The following is a 22,430-nucleotide window of genomic DNA, read 5'->3' as shown; positions in this document are numbered from 1 at the left end:
GCTCGGACCCAGCAATAGGCCAAGAGAGGCAGCGGAGTAAGGGGAGGAAGGTCTGCGAGAGAGTGACGTACGCCTAAGGAAGGTTCCGCTACCCTGCCGCTTCCCCGCTAAGGACCTGCGATAGAGGAAGAGAGGTCGCGGAGCAAGAGGAGGTCCTGCCGAAGATGCCTTCGCGAGAAGATGGAAACTTCGGCCTGGGGTGGGGGTGATCACGAGGTGTCCGAATACCGGCATAAGGGCACGCGGTTTTAGCATTCTGTATTCGGCATCTCCCCTTTCGTGAGCACGTAATTAGAGTTCTTTTTTTTTTGTTTTGGAAATTGTACCGCCGCTGCTGCCCCAGGACCCTTTGCCCTATCGGACATCTCGGTAAGCCCCTTACCTTCTATCGTTGTAAAGAATTCGAAATCGAGAATAACGTACCGTGGGTTGTCGATCACCGAGTGTGCCAATCACCGGCCGATTCTGCAAAATGTGGCCGGGGTGTCGGCATTGAGCGTTAGTTAATAATTAGGTTAAGTAATTGCGGAAAAATTCAGAAGTATCGTGAGATAGGAAGCGATCTTCCTATAAGGCACACTCGGCAGGTCACTGAAACGGACCGGGGGATTGGTATCGCGATAGCCACGATTCAGCTTCTTAGTCTCGCGAAAGCGTTGCAAAATTTTGTGCACACCCACGTCTCGATTTCGAATTCTCATTTACGCGGGAGCAGATCGGAAAGTGCATGTTTTGTCCTATCGGACATTTCGTAGTTTGTCGCGCTAGTTCTCGCCTTCTCTCTCTAGACGGTCGTCGATACAGAATCATTTCGTGCGTAGAATAAGTCGCGTCGCGTTTAGCTCATTGCGTTAGATTTCGTGCGTTTAAGATAATTGCGTTTCGTTGCGTTATATTGCGTGTAGAATATTTGCGTTTCGTCGCGTCATATCGCGTTAGGATAATTGCGTCGCGTTTCGTTAGTTATTAGAGTTGCGTATAGATAATTGCGTCGCGTATCATTCCGGAAATCGACGACTGTATTCCGCTTAGGAATTGGCATTGGATCCCGTTCACGGGATTAGAATCACGGGATTTTCGGACATCGGTCAGTCGCTAAGCAATCACGAGCGAACTGGTTGTCGGTACGGGATTATACTGTTCATCGCCTAGATTAATTAGATTTACAATAAACAGCGCTGCTTTTACTAGATACTGCTGAGTCGAGGTCTCTTACGAATTCTCCCGGAATGTTCTCTCAAATCCGCCTCCGCGTCTAGCCTCCTTACCCTGTAAGAATCACGCCACTCTACCATCGCGTACGGATACTGAGCTGCCGAGCCGTTCCGCCGCCGATTCGAGTTTCTCGCGTTAAAGTTCCTTATCGCGACGCGGAAACGCGTCTGGCGCCCAAGTAATTAATAAATTAAAGCGGTATTGAACAGATTCGAATCGGGCGCCGAAGTGCTACTCGTCCGTGAATCCGCGGAGGCGCCGCGACGGTCGTAGTCGCGGATCAGGTCGAAAGGGGCGTTTCGAGAATTCGCGGGCGAGGCGGGGTTCGCGGGCCACCATCGAACTAGCCGCGAAATACCGCGTAGCAACATTTATAACTTACAAAGCTACACAGTATTTTACAATATTTACAATATTACTAATTTTACAATATTTACAATATTTTAATTATGAATTAATCATGATGCGCAAGCAAGTTAATATATTAATGTGAAATGATTAATAGTATAAGCACGCTTAATTTTGTTAAGCGACACTCGTACCCACAAGTCATATTGTGCGCGCCGCTTATAAGCGGCGCTCGTACCCACAGGTGATATTGAGTGCGCCGCTTATAAGCGGCGCTCGTACCCACAGGTCATATTGTGCGCGCTGCTTATAAGCGGCGCTCGAAGCGAAAGGGTTAAAGGACATCGTTTCGGGACGATTGAGGCGGTTCAAGCGGCTTCGACGGAGTGCCCGAAGAGTCTTACGCTTTCCGACTTCCGGGGAGCGTATGAACAATGGAAAACCTGCTGGCAACAGTGTATTGATGCAGGAGGGGCATACTTTGTAGATTATGAACTCAATGTACGTATATCTTCAACGAATTTCATTTTAGGACATCAATCCCGATACTTATTGGACAAACCCTGTACATTTGGCGTTCGACAATAGGAGTAGCTAACGGAAATGAAGAGCCTTCATCGATAACGAGTTGATTCATGACCTTCAATGCTAAGTATGGTGCTGACGTCATACCGTACGTTACGGCACATAGACGATATGTTTCAACTGGAGATGATGGAGACGGACGCCAAAAGATACGCTGATAATCACGATTACGAGGATCGACGAGAATTTGGCGATACATTTTTGCCACGTCGGCTGAATAAACGTATCGGAAGGTGCGCCAACGCAAAATGACCGCGGCAAGGTCCTTTTGCAGTTTAGGACCCGGAAGCAGATGATCGTTTAAGGACGTACCGTTGGATGTTCGGCTAGAAGCGTTAAAAACTATACGGATTTGCGTTGTTAAGCTGTTAGCGCGGAATATTGCATGGTGCGGAATATACACAACTTGAGTAGAATCACCTAATTCTTCGGTTTCCGAGACGCGTTGCATGTGTCCCAGATCGGAATATTCCTGCAGGAAATTGTGATATTCTAAGGATTTCGTTGAACCCGGTTTAAGACGGTTTTCAGTGCGAAGGTAATTCTGAAGTGCGGAGTGTCGAGACTTTCCGATATTAATTGGAGGTCCGGATTTGAAGGGAAGTCTAACGATATAGCGACCTTCGGAATTTCGAGAATGAGAAGAATTGAAATGGTCATCGCAAGCCTTTTCTTCAGGGGTTAAGGTTGAGGAAGAGGGCACCTTCTCGATTTCCCAGAATCGGCGAAGAGTTTTATTGAGATCATCCGTGACCGAGAGGTTGTGCACAGCGATCGACTGTTGAGAAGACGGTTGTGGATGCGCGGTTGGCCCGGAAATGATCCATCCTAGCACGGTATTTTGAGCGATTGGTTCGTCAACAGCGCCTTTACGAATGCCATCGAGAATGAGCGAGCCGAATAAATCCGCGCCGATAATGATTTTTATTGGATCTGATCCTGCGGGATCGGGATCCGCTAACGGGAGTCCATTCAAATGTGGCCATTGCGTTTGAATGTCAAGACGATTTGGCAAATATTTCGTGAAAGATTTTAGAATTAACGCCGTGGTTGCATAAACCGGAGCATTCGCGTTGCTGGGAGTAATTTTCAGGTGAGCTGCATGTCGAACGCTCATCTGCGTTTCGCCGATACCCGTTACTTTTACAGCGGCATTTAATTTCGGAAGTCTTAATGACTGTACTAAATTTTCGGTGACGAAGGATGACGCTGATCCTTGATCAATAAGAGCCCGTGCCCTTTGACTACGACCGTGCGTTGAATGCACGCGAACACGGGCAGTCGCAAGGAGAACGTGACGCGCTGTTACAGTTTTCGCAGCGATATGCGAGGAAACGTCAGCTGGAGGAACTGCAGTAGTCGCGGCTACGGGAGACAATGACCCTTGATCCGAGGGTTTGGACGCGTCGGAAAAATGTAAAAGCGTGTGATGCTTTTTCTGGCATTCTTTACACGAGCGGGGACTCATGCATTATTTCGCTTGATGCGTCGTACTTAAACAATTAAGACAACGTTTGCTGTTACGCATTATTTCGTATCGCTGTGTCGGAGTTTTTGCAAGGAACGTAGAACATTGATACAATAGATGATTTGCGGCGCACACGGGACACGAAAGTTTACTCGCACTCGCGGTGTGCGATGCGATCGCCTTTTGTTTTGTTTTGACGCTTGATTTATCGCTCGGTTTGTCGGACATCGGCGTGATCGGCATAATCGCGTCGAGAGCGCGGATACGAGAATCTAAAAACTCGCTAATTTCGGCAAATGTAGGATAAGCGACAGTTTGTCCTAGCTTATATTCCCACGCTTCGCGCGAGGATTTGTCGAGTTTTTGCGTGACGAGATAAACAAAAATATCGCTCCATTGGTCGACCAGACGCGGCAATCTCGGCAGTTAATTTACTCTTGAGAGCTCGAAGTTCGGTAGCCGATTTCGCGGTGACATTGGGCAACGTAAATAAGCAATGTATGTATGAGTTGATCAACCGACGATCATTTTGAAAATTGGACGAGAGAATGTTCCACGCTACCGGAAAGTTATCAGAAGTAACTGTTAAATGTTCGATCGCTGTGAACGCTTCGCCTTTAAGACACGAAAACAAATGATGTAACTTTTGGACGTTAGATAGACTTTTCTCGTCAACTATCATCGATTGAAATCGGTCGCAGAAGCTTTCCCATTTGTCGAACGATCCATCAAAGACCGGCAATGAGACCTTCGGTAGGTTGAGCGATGTATGGGACGGACATTCGCTTGGATGACTTACGTTAGCCGAAGGGGCAGCGGAGGATGGGGAAAATCCATGAAGAACCTCGGCGAAAGAATCCAACGCTGCCTCGTAGGCTGCTTCGCAGTCGTCGAATAAGCGGTCCGTGAAGTAGGGATGCGTGGTCTTCTCCTTAGCATCCGCGGTGGCTTGTAATTTTGCATCAAATTTACGGCACTGTGCAAACGTCTTCTCCAATGTCTCCATACGCTTGGTCGTCACTGCATAGGTCATCTTGGCTTGACCTAATTTTTTGAAGTTGGATATGGAGTTGACCACTGATTTCATCAGTGTAGCCTGCTCGTACATCAATTCTTCGAAGGAACTCATCTCGTTTAGTTTGTTTTGGCACAACTACTCGCACCGATAACTAGTGCACTATATAATGCGGAACACCGACATTTGTGTTAACAGTTAAAAAGGGCAAAAACCTCAATCCCAAATCCGGCTCGAAGGACCAGAAATGTTGGGTAATGAGCTGGATTTTATTCTATATAGGTTTTTGGACTCGAGAATGGAGGACGGGAATTAACTGTTAACACTTTTTACACAGGAAACAGTCACAGTCACTTTATTTACGATTTCACAGTTTAAATTTTGAACTAAGAGTACAAAAGGTCACACATCGACCGGTAGACGAAAGTTCGATGGAACGCACGGAGATCTTGCCCTTGATCGGGTCGCTGCGCGCGAACGCGTCGGAAATCTTGGGCGGAACTCTGTGTTAGCTCCGAACGCGACGGAAATCTTTACGCGATTATATTAACGAAATCTCGCAGCGATGAAGGTCCGACCGCGGAAGCACGAGATACCGGTCGAAATAAAGGCTGGGAGTCTCGCCACGTGTTATGGCGTTGGCAACGGTGATTTTCACGAATTAACGGCACAACACGGAAAATATCGCGGGCACGACGTTCCGTTAATTTTATCGATATTCGGTGTCTCTAAATAATGGTAATAGCTCGGCGGATTATCACAATTTCGCGGAATTCGAATTGGAAAGTAACTCGGGTGCGTGTGACTTCTCCAACAGCCGGAACAAGAAGAACGACAGGACGATCTATCGGCATCGATCAGCGAAAACGGGGATGCGCGACAGATCCTAATCGATATAGAGCGCAGGTACGCAGGAGAACAAGGATCGCGAATAGTAACGAATGAAAAGGATCGGTAATGCGCGCTGCCTCGTTCGCGAGGAGATTTGTAATTCGCGAATTCTTCTCGATATGGCCGTTAGCGCGATATTTAATGTTTCCACGGAGACTGTCAGCTATATGCGGACATTACGGAACAATTTTGTTATTTATGAATCCGAGAGTGCCAAAACGGAATAGCGGTGCTAGAAATACGTCACTTTATCGGTTTTAAGCAGTTTTTATATAGGTTGTCAGTCATCGGTTCACCGAACCGACTATGCGGAACGAAAAATATTCAATAATTTTGTTATATATGAATCCGAACGTGCCAAAGTAGTATCAATGTTCTAGTAATACGTTATTCTATAGGTTTTAATCGTTTTTAATATAGGTTGTCAGTCATCGTTTCACCGAACCGACAATGCCGGAGGGACTTTGGCACGTTCGGATGTTACGGCCAGGGTTGCTCGGCGAAATAATATTTTATTTCGCTCGCGTCGTTGACCGTTTCTTCTCTTTTGTTCTCAGCTTTTTAGGTGAATGTGGCTCTTAAGCGTACGTCAAAGCCCTGGGTCCCGTGGAATAGCCGTAATAAGACGTTGAAGTATTCTTCCTCCGTGTAGCAATTTATTGTCTTTCCTTATGCTTTAGCATAAGCGCTCGGATAATGGTCAGAATGAAATCAAGTCGTGCAGGTATCGTCGTATAGAAGGCGAGACAGATATAATTATATATCAGTATATTCTTCAAGAATAATGTTCGTTGTGTATAATAATTCTGGTTTATAATGCCCGTGTTTCAGTGTTGTACTCACTCGAAGGAAAAGGAACCAAACTAGGTTGGTATGATCACTGTTGCATATATGTGTTGGACGGGCCTCGGGAAGGATTACCTATCTCCGAGGTTACCGGTGTGACTTGGTATTACTATGGACGGGCCTGGAGCAGGATGACCTGTCTCCGAGGTTACCGGTATGCAGACTGTGCGTGGCGGATGGAAGGAGGTGGCTTTTATAGAGATGTCGAACAAAGGAAAAGGTTCTAGAACATTCGGGGCTGACATGAAAACGGTTCACGCGGTTACATTAGAACAACCAGAATCAATTGTACCGACGGAAACGGGTCAACAATCCCCCGAATCAGAATAAATTCCCCCGAGTTTAAATCAGCATCCATTATGATGGTCGACACGGGTGCCGAACCGAACTTGGTTAAGCTAGGTGCATTGAAACCACATGTGCGAATAAATTGTGAGGACAAGTTAGAAATTTCAGGAATCACCTCGCACAAAATCACAGCTCTCGGTGCTGTAAACGTGACATTGTTAGGCGAAAGATTAAAATTTTACGTAGTTAGTGACTCATTTCCTATACCCATGCGGGGCATTACCCATTAGGACAGACTTTTCTGAAAAACGCGGAAGTCTCCATGAAAGACCAATGTGTTCGGTAGAAAGATTTAACACTTCCGTTTGATAAGCTAGAGAAATCTGATTCTAGACCAGCACGCCTGAAAGAATTGTTTGGTAGACCGAAAAATATTTCTGAAGTTAGTAGCGATAACCTCTACGCGCGCCAGACCGGTCGAACTCTCCCTATACATTCAGATAGCGCGCGAAGTCAGACTCCGCGACCGTCAACATCCGCACGTGCAGCGAGCCGCGATAACGTAGCAGATAACTCAGACGCTGACTCGTCAGAATCCGAGAGCGAGGCAGATAGCGGCCACGAGGAAGTAACTGGACCTACCATAATTGATGTTCGAGATCGTTTGAGCATGAGGCGCGACCATATTGTTTGTTTTGTCTCGATGGATCGACACCCTTTGGATCAAGGTAGCTTAGATTTAGTAAATGGAGGAAAATTCCAGGTTCCCGCAGATTTAGAAGTAGGCGTCCCGCGTATAATCAAAAATACAACTTATAACACGATCCTTCTGCCCGTGATAAATTACGTAACGCGAAAACCCTCCGCGAACAACGTCTTGGCTTGTCTTCAATCCTTGTATAACGTCGTGGGCGAATTAGCATTATGTACAGTTAGCATATCAAAAACAAATTTCGAAAAGGTACCATGGGCGTACATGAGACAGATGTTATTAAGCGTATTTAGCGACACGAACATAAAAATTTTCATATGCTCACACGAAATCCGAATACCATCCGAAGGCGAGCGTCGAGGCATACTTATCGAGAACCACGCTTCAGCTTTCGCGGGACATAAAGGAATAAATAAAACATATCGTAGAATCAGGGAAAAGTATTACTGGCCGACGTTGAAAAGCGACGTACGAGACTTGGTAAATTCATGCATTAATTGTCAAAAGAAGAAGTTAACGAGAGTAAAAACGAGACAACCGATGACGATAACGGACACCCCAGGTCAGGTTTTCGATAAGATAGCACTCGACCTCGTCGGCCCTCTTCCTTGCACAGAGGCAGAAAATAAATATATACTTACCATTCAGGATCTGCTCTCGAAATATTCGTTCGCTATATCATTGCGAGATGCGTCAGCCATCGAGACAGCGGACGCGTTTATAAATCATTTCGTCGCACAATTTGGGGCACCGAAAGCCATGTTAACAGATCAGGGCATGAATTTCACGGGTGTATTAATGAAGGCCATAGCGAAAAAGCTTAAAATAACGAAATTTCAGACAACAGCATTTCATCCTCAGAGTAACGGGTTACTCGAGCGGTCCCATCTTGTGCTCACGGAATATTTAAAACAATACATAGAAAAGCGGGATTGGGACGAATGGTTGCATTTAGCGATGTTCAGTTACAACATCAGTGTGCACGAGGGTACCGGGTATACCCCACACGAATTGGTTTTTGGCGAAACGGCCCGTGTTCCTGCGATGGACGCGGTTTTAACAGAAACAACTAACGAATCTTATAATCAATATCTGTGAGACGTACAAACTAAATTTACGCAAACCGTTAGCGACGCGCGTAGGAATCTTATAGAAGCGAAAGAGAAGTCTAAACAATACTACGATCAGCGCACACACGAGGAAAATTTCGAGGTAGGAGAACAGGTTATGATAACGAATGATATGCGACGCGACAAATTTGATGACGAATATCTCGGACCGTACGTAATCCGATGGGTGTATCCTAATGGAAATGTAAAAATAAGCATGAAAGGTCAAACGAAAATTGAACACGCGAACCGACTAAAAAAATTTAGGGCCGTTCATACCGCGATTACGTCACCCCTTTCCCCAACAACGATCTCGCCACCCCCACCCACCGTCAAGATAGTGACCACCAAAGCAGGACATTTCGGGCACGTGGGCCATCAATCGTCACTAATCCAGCGAGTGAAACACGTCATCATGTGGGCTCTAATACTCTTGGCCATCATTCATCGAGCATCGGGTTTAATCGGATTCGACTGCAGCGGGCCAACCTTGAACATCTCAACGTTCTCAATTGTGGATCAACTGGACTGCTCCCCCACGAGCTGGAAGCCATCGACGGAATCCAAGGATATACAATTGCTACAGCTGGGCGATTTCAATGAAACTCCCGTGGTGCATTGCCGGATAGAAGTGGATAGAACCATCTATTACTGCGGAATGCACTCTCACGTATCGGTGGTTCACAATGGACGGCAGCAGTATATATTCCCAACAACTCAGGAAACCTGTCGGAATTTGCATACAACAGGGGCGATAGCAATTACACCATCGGTACAAGTCACGGGAATACAGCCAAACTCATCTACACATGTCAGTCTCACCATCGCTGGAGAAATCGGTGCTCAAGGATCTTGTTCTGGAACTACATACGCGGATCCATACGGATCTTGGACAAATGTGGTGGTGCAAGCATCTGTCGCAGTGTCTATCAAGGATTACGTCGCGCCGGTCAAGTTGGACACTAATCAGGTAATTTTGCGATCAGGGCAACGTTGCTCTCTACAAGCAGAAAGCTGCCTGGACTCCGAAGATGGTTACGCATATTGGGAAGCAATACCTAATGATTCATGCCATTTCAATCATTGCGACGTCTTGTACGACGGTCTAGCAAACAAGGTAACATCTCAGGAACATCAAACACCAACCATATATGTGGTAACATCGGAAGATACCACGTTCGCGTTAACGAAAACGCACGAAACAACGCTTTGCGGATATCGGTTAATAAAGACGGAGCACCCGAAGCTGTTTATCATCGAAACAGCTTCAGATGGGAAATTCAAGGCAAAAGCCAAAACACCAGTCAACAATCTGGACATCTTCACGTACGTAAACTCGAAGTTCGTGTACGTGGAAAGACACATCAAGAATCAGCTGATACAACTGTACAACGACGTATTGGAACAGAAGTGTAACCTAGAAAAACAAGTAATAAGAAACGCACTTACCTTGATACACACTTCGCCCGAAGAAGTTAGCCTACGCAATAACCAAAGCACCTGGACATATGGCTATTGCGTCGGGGGAAGTGATTCATGTTGTGCACTGCATACCTGTCGTGTGTCAGGTGAGAAAAACCGAAGAATGCTTCGACGAGTTGCCAGTAACCTACAAGAACGAGTCCCGGTTTCTAACACCGAAGAATCATATCCTTACTATCACCGGAACACGGAGAGAATGTAACTCGTTAATGCCTACCATGTATAAATTAAATGGAGCATGGTATCGCTTCACACCGGGAATCACCGAAACGATCCCACCTCAAGCACTGCAATCCATCACTAAACCAACCTGGAAATACGTGGACCCGCATAATTTGGCAAATGGGGGTATATATTCGGCGGAAGATCTGGCAAAATTAAAGAATCACATTATGTTCCCCATTGAAATGACCTTGGTAATCAGCTCGATTGCCCAAGGAGCCACCGGCAGACAATTCGCCGCTGGAAGTGTACAGATATCAAATTTGCTGGACGCTGCTTCTCTGGAAAAGATAGCAAAATCTGCTGGAGGAAAATTATGGATTACATTCGTGCAGTTCGGGTCGCTCAGCGCAGGACTTATTGGTATATACTTAAGTATCCGCAGCGTAAAACTCATCATCAACTCAATACTCAACGGAATCGCCCTGCATGCCGCCTACGGTTGGAGTCTACACCTGCTGGTTGCTGTTTGGAGTTCCATGACGCATTTCTTCCTGTTCCTGAAACGGAAAAACGAAGACAAGCTGAATATGCCGGACGAGAACATCGAGTGTGTCCCACAGGAAGACGAGCCCTTGAACCGTGAGAAGCCAGGTGATAGTGATAAAATAAGTGAAAAAGTGACAAGTGACCCCCTATACCCCTCCCTGAAAGAGACTTATAAACTTTAAAAACCCCTGAAAACTTCCCAAATGGACTCTGTGTGCGTGAGCGAATTTCTCATTATGTAAAATGAACTCTGAATGTATGAGCGATTTTTGTGTGTGCGAAATAAACTGTGCGATTGCGAGCGATTACCCGCAAAGTCAATTTTTCTTACATGAAAATTGACTTTTTCGAGGGGGGGAGGTGTGACGTCGGGCGACCGACGTTAATATTAGGAATAAGACATATTATATTATATTATATATTATTCATAGTTCATAAGGCATATGTAACCCACATCTTATTGTATTTTTACCGTATTTTACTGTATACTCGTTCCTCATGTAATCATAGTTCGTAAGACGTATTTAACCGCATTTATCGACACGCTGTACTATACGCGCAGCGATTAGAGTTAGGAAACATATATGTATTCATTTAGCGTAGGAGCTCACTCGACATTCCTTTCCCATCAAACCATCGATCCTATTCCTCTATCTTAATCTTACAAACATCCTTTCTCTTAAATATTCTTTAACTTCTTATCTTCTTATAAACATCCTCTCGACATAAATTCATTCTTCGAATCCTTATCCTATAAACATCCTCTCGACATAAATTCATTCTTCGAATCCTAATCTTATAAACATCCGCTTGATAAATTCAGTCACACTTCTTATCGATACCGTAAACATCCTATGAAACCAAAAACTCCTTTAGAATATCACGTCTTATAAACATCCTCCAGATAACCAATAGTCATAACATCCTCTTACGTCAGCTCAGAACCTTCTAGAACAAATTCTCTTTGTCCACTATTTGGTAACCTCGGAGACAGGTCATCCTGCTCCAGGCCCGTCCATAGTAATTCAAAGTCACACCGGTAACCTCGGGTATAGGTAATCCTTCCCGAGGCCCGTCCAATACATATATTCAACAGTGATCATACCGACCTAGTCTCGGTTCCTATTCCTTCGAGTGAGTACAACCCTGAAACACGGGCATTATACAACGGATTATTATACAACGAACATTATAAAGAAAGAAGAATATACTGATATATAATTATATCTGTCTCATGTTTTATACGACGATACCTGCACGACTTGATTTTATTCTAACCATTATCCGAGCGCTTATGCTAAAGCATAAGGAAAGACAATAATTTGCTGCACGGAGGAAGGATACTTCAACGTCTTATTACGGCTATTCCACGGGACCCAGGGCTTTGACGTACGCTTGAGAGCCACGTTCACCCGAAAAGCTGAGTACAAAAGAAAAGGAGCGGTCGACGACACGAGCGAAATAAAATATATTTCGCCGCGAAATCCTGGCCGTAACATGGACTCGGCGCCGAACCGACTATGCGGAGAGATTTTTGCTTGATTTTTTGAGAAAATATAAATATTTTCTCGATTCTTGTATATTATTTGGACGTATATTGTTGTTTGTTATTCGTTTATTACGTTAGAAATTCGTTTGGTATTGATTTTGGCGATAAAAAGAAAAAAATTTTTATCGATTAATTTTGTCATTACATTTCGTAAAATAATTGTTAAAACATTTTCCGTATACTTTTTAGCGTGTTTGACAACTTTTTGAAAAATCGATTTTTACGCGCTGTTTTACCGCACTCTCGAATTAGCGCGTTCGGATCGCGTGTTAGCGTCCGTGCGTAACGGGCGGCGTCGCCGACCATCCGGCCGGCCGTTCGGTCCGATCGTGCCAGACGGAACAGAGTCGGGTGCGTGGCTATTCTATGACCTCGGTTCAGAACTAGTTCACCGCTCCTCGAGCGTAACTTCGTGTTGCCTCGACCGTTCGTGTTCTCAGTATCGATGCAGGATTTTCTCCACACTGCATTGTCGCGTGTCGGCATCAAAGACCGAATGGCACATATGCGACGAACCTTTAACATGAGGCTGGTGATTCGTATGCACTTCGGTGTGTACGTTGTACTGCTCAACAGGCACAGGTTAGTAATAAAGAGGGGGTGTCCCATTTGGACGCGTCCCGATTGGACGGTCCCGATTCGACGCGTTCCAATTCGAAGCGGTGCCGATTGGACACGTCCCAATTCGAAGCTGTTAAATTTGGTTAGGTTATGTTCTATAAGCTCTGCTTAGAATTGGAACACATCCAATCGGCACCGCTTCGAATTGGAACGCGTCGAATCGGGACCGTCCAATCGGGACGCGTCCACTCGGTCGGTGTCCAAGTGAGCATCACTCATAAAGAGATAGAAAGAAAGAGAAATCGACCGTTCTAAACGGGCCAAAAGGTTTTATAAAATTATATTTAAAATATAAACATGAATTAGATCGTGGTGTTGAACGAACTTGTTCGTTACAACGCCTTCAGTCGAGAGGCTAAAAAATTGTGAAACGGAATATTTATTCCGAAATTCAGAAATGATGTTACGCCCCATAATGTTTTGTGCGTCTCGAACACCTAAATATTTTCTCGATGCGCGAGAAAACTTCTTCTTCGCGGAGAGTTTTTCGGTACGGTGAAGTAAAATATTAAATAAATGCTTCACTATACGTACAGCGCAGAGATATTAAAATGAAATAATATGTAACTATGACTCGTAAAAAACGGTTTTTGAAATGGAAACTTGTTCCAAAGTGAAGAGTTTTCGGTACGGGTGATTTCTCGACATTACATCGAGTTTTTGCTTATACGTGATAAAAAATATTATTATGTGTATATCGTAACTATGGCACCAAATTTTGAGTGAGAAAATAAAAATTTGGGTGGATTTTTAAGAATCGATGTGCCCAGCGCGAGCTAAAATTCTCTGTGTACATGCTTGCTCCGATTTGATGTTTTTGAACAGCATGTGTAACGTCCCTGGAGAGGTTTTTCTTTAGAATTTTCTTTGACGCCGCAACAACCTAATACCCACCGTTAGAATAGCTAATTATTGACAGTGATCGCCAAATTACCGACAATAGGTTACGTATCGACTATCGATCCTATCCGACTCGACGAACGATAATCAATATTATATATATATATTATCATTTATATTAATTATCTTATAATTTTGATTTAGAGTAGGCAATATTTTCTATAAAAGAATTGAATATTGAGTTGGAATAATTAAAACAAGATAATATGTTATTTTATTATATTTTTCTAATAAATAGTTTGTATTAGAGTTTCCGTTACGCTATAATGTGTTTATGCGCCGCGATACTCGCCGAAATCCTTGAGACCAGCGTCGATCCAGGAAAAGGACAGAGATACTATTCCCTGTCTCTCTTGTTTCTATCTACGACGTTATCAGATATTAAATTAATTAAATTAACTAAATCAATTTATATATATATATGTAAAATTAATTAATACCGAACTATTAATATCCGAAACCAGAATTATCTCCTTCAACAAAAGAAAACTGTAAATCGGAATAGATTTGACTCTCGTAGAACTCGTGCGTAACTAATTAGAAAAGGATAGAAAATACATTTTTCGCTAAAACACCGTCACACTATTACTTTAATACCGAACTGTTAGTCAGAAATTAGAGAGCGATATTTAAAATATAATTAAACCGTTCAATTTTATAAGTAATGTGTAATAACGAAATTATATGAAATTTAGATATTCTGACGTCACAGAAATTCCAGGAATTCTGCGGACCTGCGAGTATAAAAGGGCGAGCGAAACTCGTCTCGGGTCAGAACAGTCTTCGAAGTCGAACTAGTTACAACTCTCTAAGAATACATAGGAACAGTTTTCGCTGTTAAAGGGCCAACAGATTCTTAAGCCTTGACTGGTCAAGCGGGTGTTTGCCATTCGAGTACTTGGTCGCTGGGTCGTTTAGTAGCCAGTGAACAACAGGCTCCCCGTTCAAGCGATCTTGTAACCGGAACTCCGTCAGCAGAGTGCGATACTTTGCGCCAGAAAAGACTAAGACATCGAGCGAAAAGCCCACAGCTACTCGTACTTGATTTTAGTCAAATTGCTGAAGTGCCAGCGAGGGCAGTCTAGCAATTACGACTTTTACAATTAGAGTCAGTTGAGTTGCTACCCTGTCAGACCTATATTGTTCATCTGATTTCGGTATCGTTGGGTCGTTTAGTAGCCAGTGAACAACAGGCTCCCCAATTAGGCGATCCGGTCTTGGTTGTCAGTATTCGTTCTGGCTAAAAGGGTCATGAACAATTAGTTGTCGAGTCAGATGATAAAAAGTAACTGTTCCGAAGAAATAAGTTATTAGAGTCAGATAAAGTTCGATAACTTGAGCTACTAAAAGAATACTGTTCTCACTTTGGCGTTTTCCGTAGTCGACTACACCGCATTAGATAGTAATCTGTCTAATTTTTGCGAAACGTATTTAGGTGCGTTTAAAGAATTCAACCTAGGTGGAATTCCTCGCGGCGGTAGATTGCGGAGCGTTTAGCATTATTAACTTTATACAATTTCTTGTCTAAAAACCGAATTATACTTAGAGCGATAGCGTCAAATACGGGAATCGAATATCAAATTTGATTAATCTTACGAAAAGCGAAGTCAATCCTGTCAAAGATCAGATAGCGAGTTTCATGTCACATTTGTCTAGTGTTAATTTAGCAAATTCTATTATTTCTATCATTGTCTATCTTATGTATAATTTCTATTATTATTATTATTATTATTATTATTATTATTATTATTATTATTGATCTATTTAGTTACTTTATTCTAATTAATCATTTATAATTTATGTATTTCTCTTATTTTGTTGTTACTGTAGATGATAGAAAGATATTGATCTTTGGATTTCACTCCTTAACCGCGCACCACACGAATCCCACAATCTTAATTTGTAGAATCGAGTCGTTAGAGGTAAAAGCCGGTCTTTACCTTTTAGCGCTTGTAACTAGCTGAACTTAGGTTCCAGGGTTGTTACACATGTCCGTTGTACGCGCTATCACAATACGTTCAGCACGCCACTGTACGCGCTAACCTTTATCGGTGTGTCTTAAATAAAATTCCAAAGAGAGAGAAAGGAAAGGAGGATAGAGAGGAGGAAGGAGAGTTTTGGAGGAACGAGAATTTAATATAACTGAAACACATGAGAACCAAATAAAGGGAACGTTTAAGCTGATATTGGTTCATTACAAAAAAATGGTATTTATGAAAAAGGCGAAAGCACACCGATATTGTGGAGGTTCAATACGAGCGTGTGTGGCTTACGTGCTTATACCGTTTCGATGCAAAGCGTGAAAGCGGTGTTACGTGCTTCCAAAACTTTTCAACGAGAAATCTTTCTGGCCCGAAAGGATTTGCATTTTTACGCGCTTTATCGATACAAAATAAGAGAGAGACCCCGTGGAGGAACGAAACGTTTATATCGACACGGTTTCGATTCGTTTCGACGAACAGCATGTCCGCTGTACGCGCCATAGCGTATTGTCCAGCGTGCCTCAGCTATACGCGCTATTTCGGTGTTGTGTCGTTAAACGAAATATTGTATATCAAAGACTATATAACTTCACGTATATAAATAATATTACGAACCAAAAGGAAAGGGGCAAAGAGAGCTGCAATTGGTTCGTGTACAAAAAGTTGTACAAATAATCATAAAAGAAAGGAACGTTTAAGCTGAAAAACTGAAATAAACGAACACAACGTCCAGCGTGCTTGTTACGCTCTTACACCGATGGGGATCGATTAACTCGTTCCGAGCGTGTGCGGTTTACGCGCTTCTTACTTTTCGATGAACGGCGTGAAAGCGGTGTGTGCGTGCTTTCAAAACTTTCTTGAACCGGAGAAAATTAATCTTCAGCATTACTACGTCGATATGTGTTTCTTCGAATCTCCGGCATTGAGGTGTGGAGGATTCGTAATAAAATCGAAACGAGAGAGAGAAAAGGAGGAGGAGGAGAATTGTGAGTCTTAACGTCGATCGGTCGTTGTTAAATTGTAAAGACGCCGTCGAACGTAGAAAGACCCAATTTGATGTTAAATAAAATTGGCTTAAGAAATTGAAATAATTCCTCGACGCTCGCGCTCCCTGGTCCTTGGCTCCCTGGAAAGGAGCTTTCGCCTCCTTTTGCGAGATCCCTGGGAAACAGGGTGTCCACCACCTCCGCCAAGAATTGGGGGTCTAAACTCTCCGTAAGTGGGGGCGCCCACGGTCGAAGCTTACCCATGACCATTTTGTATGGGCACCCCCACGCATCCTTCTTCAAGGAGAGGAGGAACTCGTCATACGCCTGGGATTTGGCCTCCCTGATGGCCGCCTGAAGGAACACCGCAAGTGTGCGGTACGTCCCATACAGGGTCTCTTCTCTCGCCGCATCGCGTTGCTGCCTCCGACGGGAGCGCTGGTACTGGCGAAGGGCGTGATAACACTCTCTGCGCATTCGCGCAATTTCGCCCGTCCACCAATACGCTGCCCGCCGGCAGAAGCCGACGGCCCGGGGCATAGAAGCGTCACAAATCGCTGTTAACGCACCCCGGAACCAGTCGACCTCTTCATCCACGTCGGCAACCGGCCCAGCCGGAAATTCCGGCCAGGCCGCGGCGAGGGTCGCGGACATCAGGGCGTCCTCGTCAAGACGCTTTATCGCCCACCTACGCGGTAGTGCGGCTCTTAGGCGCCGATAGGTGGCGGAGATATCCATTCGGATATAGAGGTAGTCACTTAGAGTCTCCACCTTCTCCGCCACCCTCCAACCGGACATGCGCTGTGTCGCAGAGGGCATCGCCCATGAAAGGTCGACGATGGACTCCCTCTGCGGACGTACGCACGTGCTCACGGTACCCCGGTTTGACAACCGGAGACCGTTCACTGCCGCCCAATCGAGCACCGCCTTACCCCTCGCGTCGGTGCGGGGAGACCGCCAGGCTTCAGGCTTGGAGTTAAAGTCTCCCAGCACCAGGAGTGAACGGGGAAGACAGCGCGCAATACACGCTGACAACCCGTCAAAAAACTCCTCAAATCTCGCGAGGGTCCAGCTGGGCGGTGCATAAATGCCCACCACCCCGGTTCCGTCCCAATTCACAGCCACGAATCCTCGGCCGCGAGTGATCAATTCGCAGACCGAAGAGCCGGGCAAGGTGGTCCACGCGATTGCCACGGAGCCCACATCGTCCCCAAACCAGTGCGGACGTTTGAGGACTTTATAGGGCTCCGCAGCTGCGGCCAACCCTACCTGCCACGCGGCCAAGGTGTGGACAAAAAGTTCCTGAGCCCTAGCCGAGTGGTTCAGATTGGCCTGGAGAATGCAGCCATTGTGTGCCATTACTTCTCAACTTCCATTGCCCCCTCCAAGGCCTCGCTACGCTGCCCACTTACGGGCGGATCTTTTTTTTTTTTTTACGTGGGGGAAATCTTCAAAAAGATAATCCGCACCCTTAGGGGAGGGCGCGGGGTTATGCCGGATTTTTGCCGGCTAAAACCCCCACGGTGGTCCTCCTCAGCGCATGAGGAGGGGCCCCTGGAACTCTCATAGAACACAACTGGGACCCCACCAAAGGCGCCCTCGCTCTTCATAGGGCGCTTCCCGGGAGAGACCAGTGAGCTCCCCCAAAACCACAAGCTCCTATTTTACGACGACACCCAGACCACCAAGATGCCGCCGTCCGTCACGGGGCCGCGTGCAGGGCGTCCTGGGCCCCCACCCAGTACGCCACGGCCCCTGCGGCGGCTCTGCGAGGGGAGGCGTAAGACCTCCCCGGAGCCGCCGCGCCCCCGCCGGGCTACAAAGCCCGGACAATCACGAACACCCCCCGGACGTCTTGGGGTGGACGACCGGGACCTTCCGGCCCCAGTGCCACCCCTTCTTGTGGCAGAGCGGGCCGGCCTGCGCCTAGTCCGCTCCGCGGCCTCCTTCTGGAGCATTACCTGCTCACAGAAGGAGGCGACCGCTCTCCAATTTCTCTCGCTTGCCAGCATTGCCCCAAATACTGCTGGCAGCGAGAGGTCGTGCCCGATTTGTTGCTGCAGGACACGGCGCAGCGCAGTGGCGGCATGCCGTCGCCGACTCCTTCCCGATTCGACACAGGTATTCACCGAAGCAACCATGTCCGGTTAACACCTGCGTCATACGGTAGGTGAGCCTACCGTGACTTCTCTCCTGCCACTCTTTGAGTAGCGGCAGGAGAGCCCTAACAACCGGCTTATCAGCGTAACGGCGCAACTCGCGTCGCCACCGATTTTCAGCCAGCTGTCGGGCCTGGCGCTTGAACGCTTCGACCGCTCTGGGCTCTGGCGGGGCACCATTGAGCTGGCGGACGGCACGGAAGGGCGTGTAGACTAACGCGTCCACCGCCGCCAGCATTTCAAATGGTATCAGGCCCGCCAGAGCCATCGCCGCCGCGTAGGTGATGGTGCGGTATCCCCTAATGACCCTGATGGCCATCCTTCTTTGTAGCCGGTGCAGCAAGATAATGCTGCTGCTGCACCCACGGGCCATCAGGGCGGCCGCCCATACGGCTGCGCCGTAGATGACCATCGACCGCACCACCCCCACATACAGGCGGCGAATCCTCTCCTGAGGTCCCCCTAGGTTGGGCATAATGCGGCCGTGGCCCGCTCTACTCGGGGGACCAAGCAATCGAAGTGACGCTCAAAGCGCCAACGGCTGTCGAGGACGAGTCCAAGGTACTTTATCTCGGACCCGACCTCGACCCAGGCATCACCTACCCGGACCCACGACTGGGGCATACTCCTCGACCGGGGCAGGCCATGAAAGACAATAGCCCCGGTCTTCCGGGCGTCTATCCTCAGCTCCAGCTCGAGGATCCGCGCGACGACGACGGCAACTGCCACCTCGACCAGACGAATGGCCCTCTCGATTGTCTCCACGACGGCAAGAATAAGCGTGTCGTCCGCATAGCAGACGACATACGCGCCGTCGGGGAGAACGGCCCGCAGGACGTAGTCGTACCCCAGGGCCCACAGAATCGGTCCAAGCACCGACCCCTGCGGTACGCCACGACTTACCTCCCTCCGCACAGTGCTGTACCGGCCCGTGTACACAATCCCCCTGTCCTCCAGGTAGGACCCGATCACCTCCCTTAGGTAGGGAGGCACTTCGTGATAAACAAGTGCCTCCCTAATGGCGGTCCAGGGTAGGGTGTTGAAGGCGTTGACGATATCTAGCGATACCGCCACACACACCCAACCCCGGGAAACTGCCGCCTCCGCGAGGGATTTGACGCGCTCGATCGCGTCAAGCGTAGAACGTCCCTCACGGAAGCCGTAGTGGTTATCAGCCAGACCGGGTCCAACCGAGGGACAGGTGCCTGCCGAGGCGGGAAGCTATGATATGCTCAAAAAGCTTTCCCGCCTCATTTGGCAGGCATATGGGCCTGTACGCGGAGGGAGAATCCGCGGGTTATCCCTGCTTTTTCAAGAGGACCAAACGTCCGGTCTTCCACTCTGCGGGGAAGTCGCCGCGCTGAAGGCAAGTATTAAACACACCCTTCAGCGCGGCGCCAAGGACGCCCGCAGCCAAGACCCAGACTCTGCCGGGGACGCCGTCCGGTCCCGGGGTGCGGTTTTTTGCCCCGAGCCGCTTCAGCGCCACGGCGAGCTCTTCGTCCGTGACCCCCAGTTCGTCGGACCAGATGACGGGGTCCGACGTGGACGCAGGTGGCGCGTTATCTACACCCTGTAGGAAAAGGGTGCCCACCACCTGCTCCAGAAACTGGGGGTTAAGCGACTCCGTCAGAGGGGGCGCCCAGGGTCGCAGACGACCCAGAACGATCCTATACGGACGCCCCCACGGATCCCGATCAAGAGTCGCATGGAGCTCCTCCCACGCCTGGGCCTGCACGTGGCATCGCCGCATCACAAATCATTGTGATTGCGCGGCGAAGCCACCGGGCCCCCTCTTGCCCGTCGGCAGGCCTGGCACAATCTGGGTGCCAGGCCACGACGTGGGCAGCGGCCATCAAGGCGTCCCTGTCCAACTTGCGGAGTGACCACCGCGGCGATTGTCTCGCTCCTCCATCTGGGCGGCCTTGGGGCTCGTCAGGCGGGGCAGTGGAGAGGACCATCGTTATATAACGATGGTCCGAAAGAGTCTCCATCTCCTCCGCCACCCACCACCCCGAGATACGGCGCGCGGCAGCAGCGGAAGCAAAAGTGAGGTCTACTATAGACCCCCCATTGTGCCGCACGCACGTATGGACGGAGCCTGTGTTCAGCAAACAGAGCTCCAGTCCTGCCGCCCAATCGAGTAGCGTCTCACCCCTCGCGTCTGTCCGGGGAGATCCCCAGGCCGTAGCCTTAGCATTGAAATCCCCCAGGACAATGACTGGACGAGGCAGGCAGTGGGACACGCAAAGCCTAACCTCGTCCAGAAACAGCTCGAAGGACGCGAGGGGCCAGCTCGGAGGAGCGTAAATACCCACCACCACGGTGTCACCCCAACTAACAGCCACGAATCCCCGTCCTCGCTCAACAAGCGAGCATGGCGGGGATCCCCGGCGGCCACTCCAAAAAATGGCGACGGAGGCCAAGTCGTCACCGGTCCAGTTTGATTGGACCAGGACCCTATTGGGCTCTGCCACCACCCCTAAACCTGCATCCCACTCGGTCAGAGCCTGCAAAAACAGGTCCTGCACCCTAGCCGAGCGGTTCAGGTTCGCCTGAAGGATAGGGCCCGTGGGCCCCATTTCAGGCGATGTCCATGGGGCCATCAGCCCCAATACCTAAGCCGCTTGCCCTCGGCCCCGTGTCCTCCGTGCTCTCAGCCGCTGGGGTCGCCGTCGAACCAACCGGCGGGCTCTCCGGTGCCACGCCTGCTGACGGGACGTTTTCCGTTGCGGAGGAAACTGCTGCCGCTGCAGGGGGCGCTACTTCCGCCGCAGAGTTTGCGGCGTTTCGGGTCCGGTGACCTCTGCGGCGGCGCCCTCTCCTTGACACCGCCATTGCAGCCACACACGGCTGGGTGCCCATTCGGTGGTCCGCCTGTTTACCCTGGTCGGCACAAACAGCGCACCTGGGCGATACGGTACACTGCGCCGCACGATGACCCGCAGCGCCGCACGTGTAGCACCGCCCCGTTCTGTCCGCAGTGCTGGTGCAGCGCTGCCTGACATGCCCAAATTCCAGGCAGCGGTAGCACTGCATGGGGCGGGCCTGTAGCATGTCGACAGGCACGCGGATCCACCCTACAACTAAATTGCCGACTAGGGGCACCTTCCGAGCCGCGGCCGCTGGGCAACGCACCCATAGGGTCCCCAGCCCACCACGACTAGACCGGATCGCACCAGTCCGCACATCCCCGGGATGGCACCCACCAGCTAGAGCGACCACGGCCGCCATTTGCTGTGGCGTCACCGAGGGCATCAGCCCCCGCACGCGAAGGTCGGCCGTCTTGACCAGCCGGGCCACCTGGACTCCCGTGCCTGCCAGCACTTCCACCAGTTTGGCGGCGAGCAGGTCCGCCTTGGCGGCACCATCCGCTCCCAGGACCTCTAACTTAAAGGCCCCTGTGGCCGCCACCCTGGGGACCACTGGCGGCACGCCAATGTCTACCAGGTCAACTTTGGCAGTGGCCTACCCGAGTACCTCCGCGTACGTTGTCACGCAGCCGTCGGGGATCGTAACCACGACTGCTGCGGTACGCGGAGAGCGCAGAGGGAGTGTCTTCG

General features: G+C 48.4%; 2 protein-coding genes and 1 pseudogene across 2 annotated transcripts; 1 reads left to right on the top strand and 2 right to left on the bottom strand.

Moving 5' to 3' along the window:
* The first annotated feature begins 8,739 nt into the window (after window positions 1-8,739).
* On the top strand, window positions 8,740-11,842 carry LOC143265365 (uncharacterized; annotated as a pseudogene).
* A 6,831-nt stretch (window positions 11,843-18,673) lies between these two features.
* Window positions 18,674-19,186, bottom strand: LOC143265395 (uncharacterized). Its single transcript, XM_076537222.1, has one exon. It carries the CDS (start codon window positions 19,184-19,186, stop codon window positions 18,674-18,676), a length of 513 nt encoding a protein of 170 aa, XP_076393337.1.
* A 978-nt stretch (window positions 19,187-20,164) lies between these two features.
* On the bottom strand, window positions 20,165-21,449 carry LOC143265394 (uncharacterized). Its single transcript, XM_076537221.1, has 2 exons — window positions 20,653-21,449; window positions 20,165-20,537 (listed from the first exon to the last, which is right to left on the bottom strand). Exons 1-2 carry the CDS (start codon window positions 21,447-21,449, stop codon window positions 20,165-20,167), a joined length of 1,170 nt encoding a protein of 389 aa, XP_076393336.1.
* Window positions 21,450-22,430: the final 981 nt, after the last annotated feature.

The sequence above is a fragment of the Megachile rotundata genome, chromosome 11, assembly GCF_050947335.1.
Source record: "Megachile rotundata isolate GNS110a chromosome 11, iyMegRotu1, whole genome shotgun sequence".
In the NCBI taxonomy this organism is placed as follows: Eukaryota; Metazoa; Arthropoda; class Insecta; order Hymenoptera; family Megachilidae; genus Megachile; species Megachile rotundata.
Note: the sequence above shows the minus strand (reverse complement) of the source record. Positions and strands in the feature narration are given on the sequence as shown.

Coding starts and splice junctions, on each gene's coding strand:
- LOC143265395 (XM_076537222.1), bottom strand. CDS start 19,186: ATGGCCATCAGGGTCATTAGGGGATACCGCACCATCACCTACGCGGCG.
- LOC143265394 (XM_076537221.1), bottom strand. CDS start 21,449: ATGGGGCCCACGGGCCCTATCCTTCAGGCGAACCTGAACCGCTCGGCT. Junction 20,538..20,652: donor GACGGGCAAGAGGGGGCCCG/GTGGCTTCGCCG, acceptor GCGTCCGTATAG/GATCGTTCTGGGTCGTCTGC.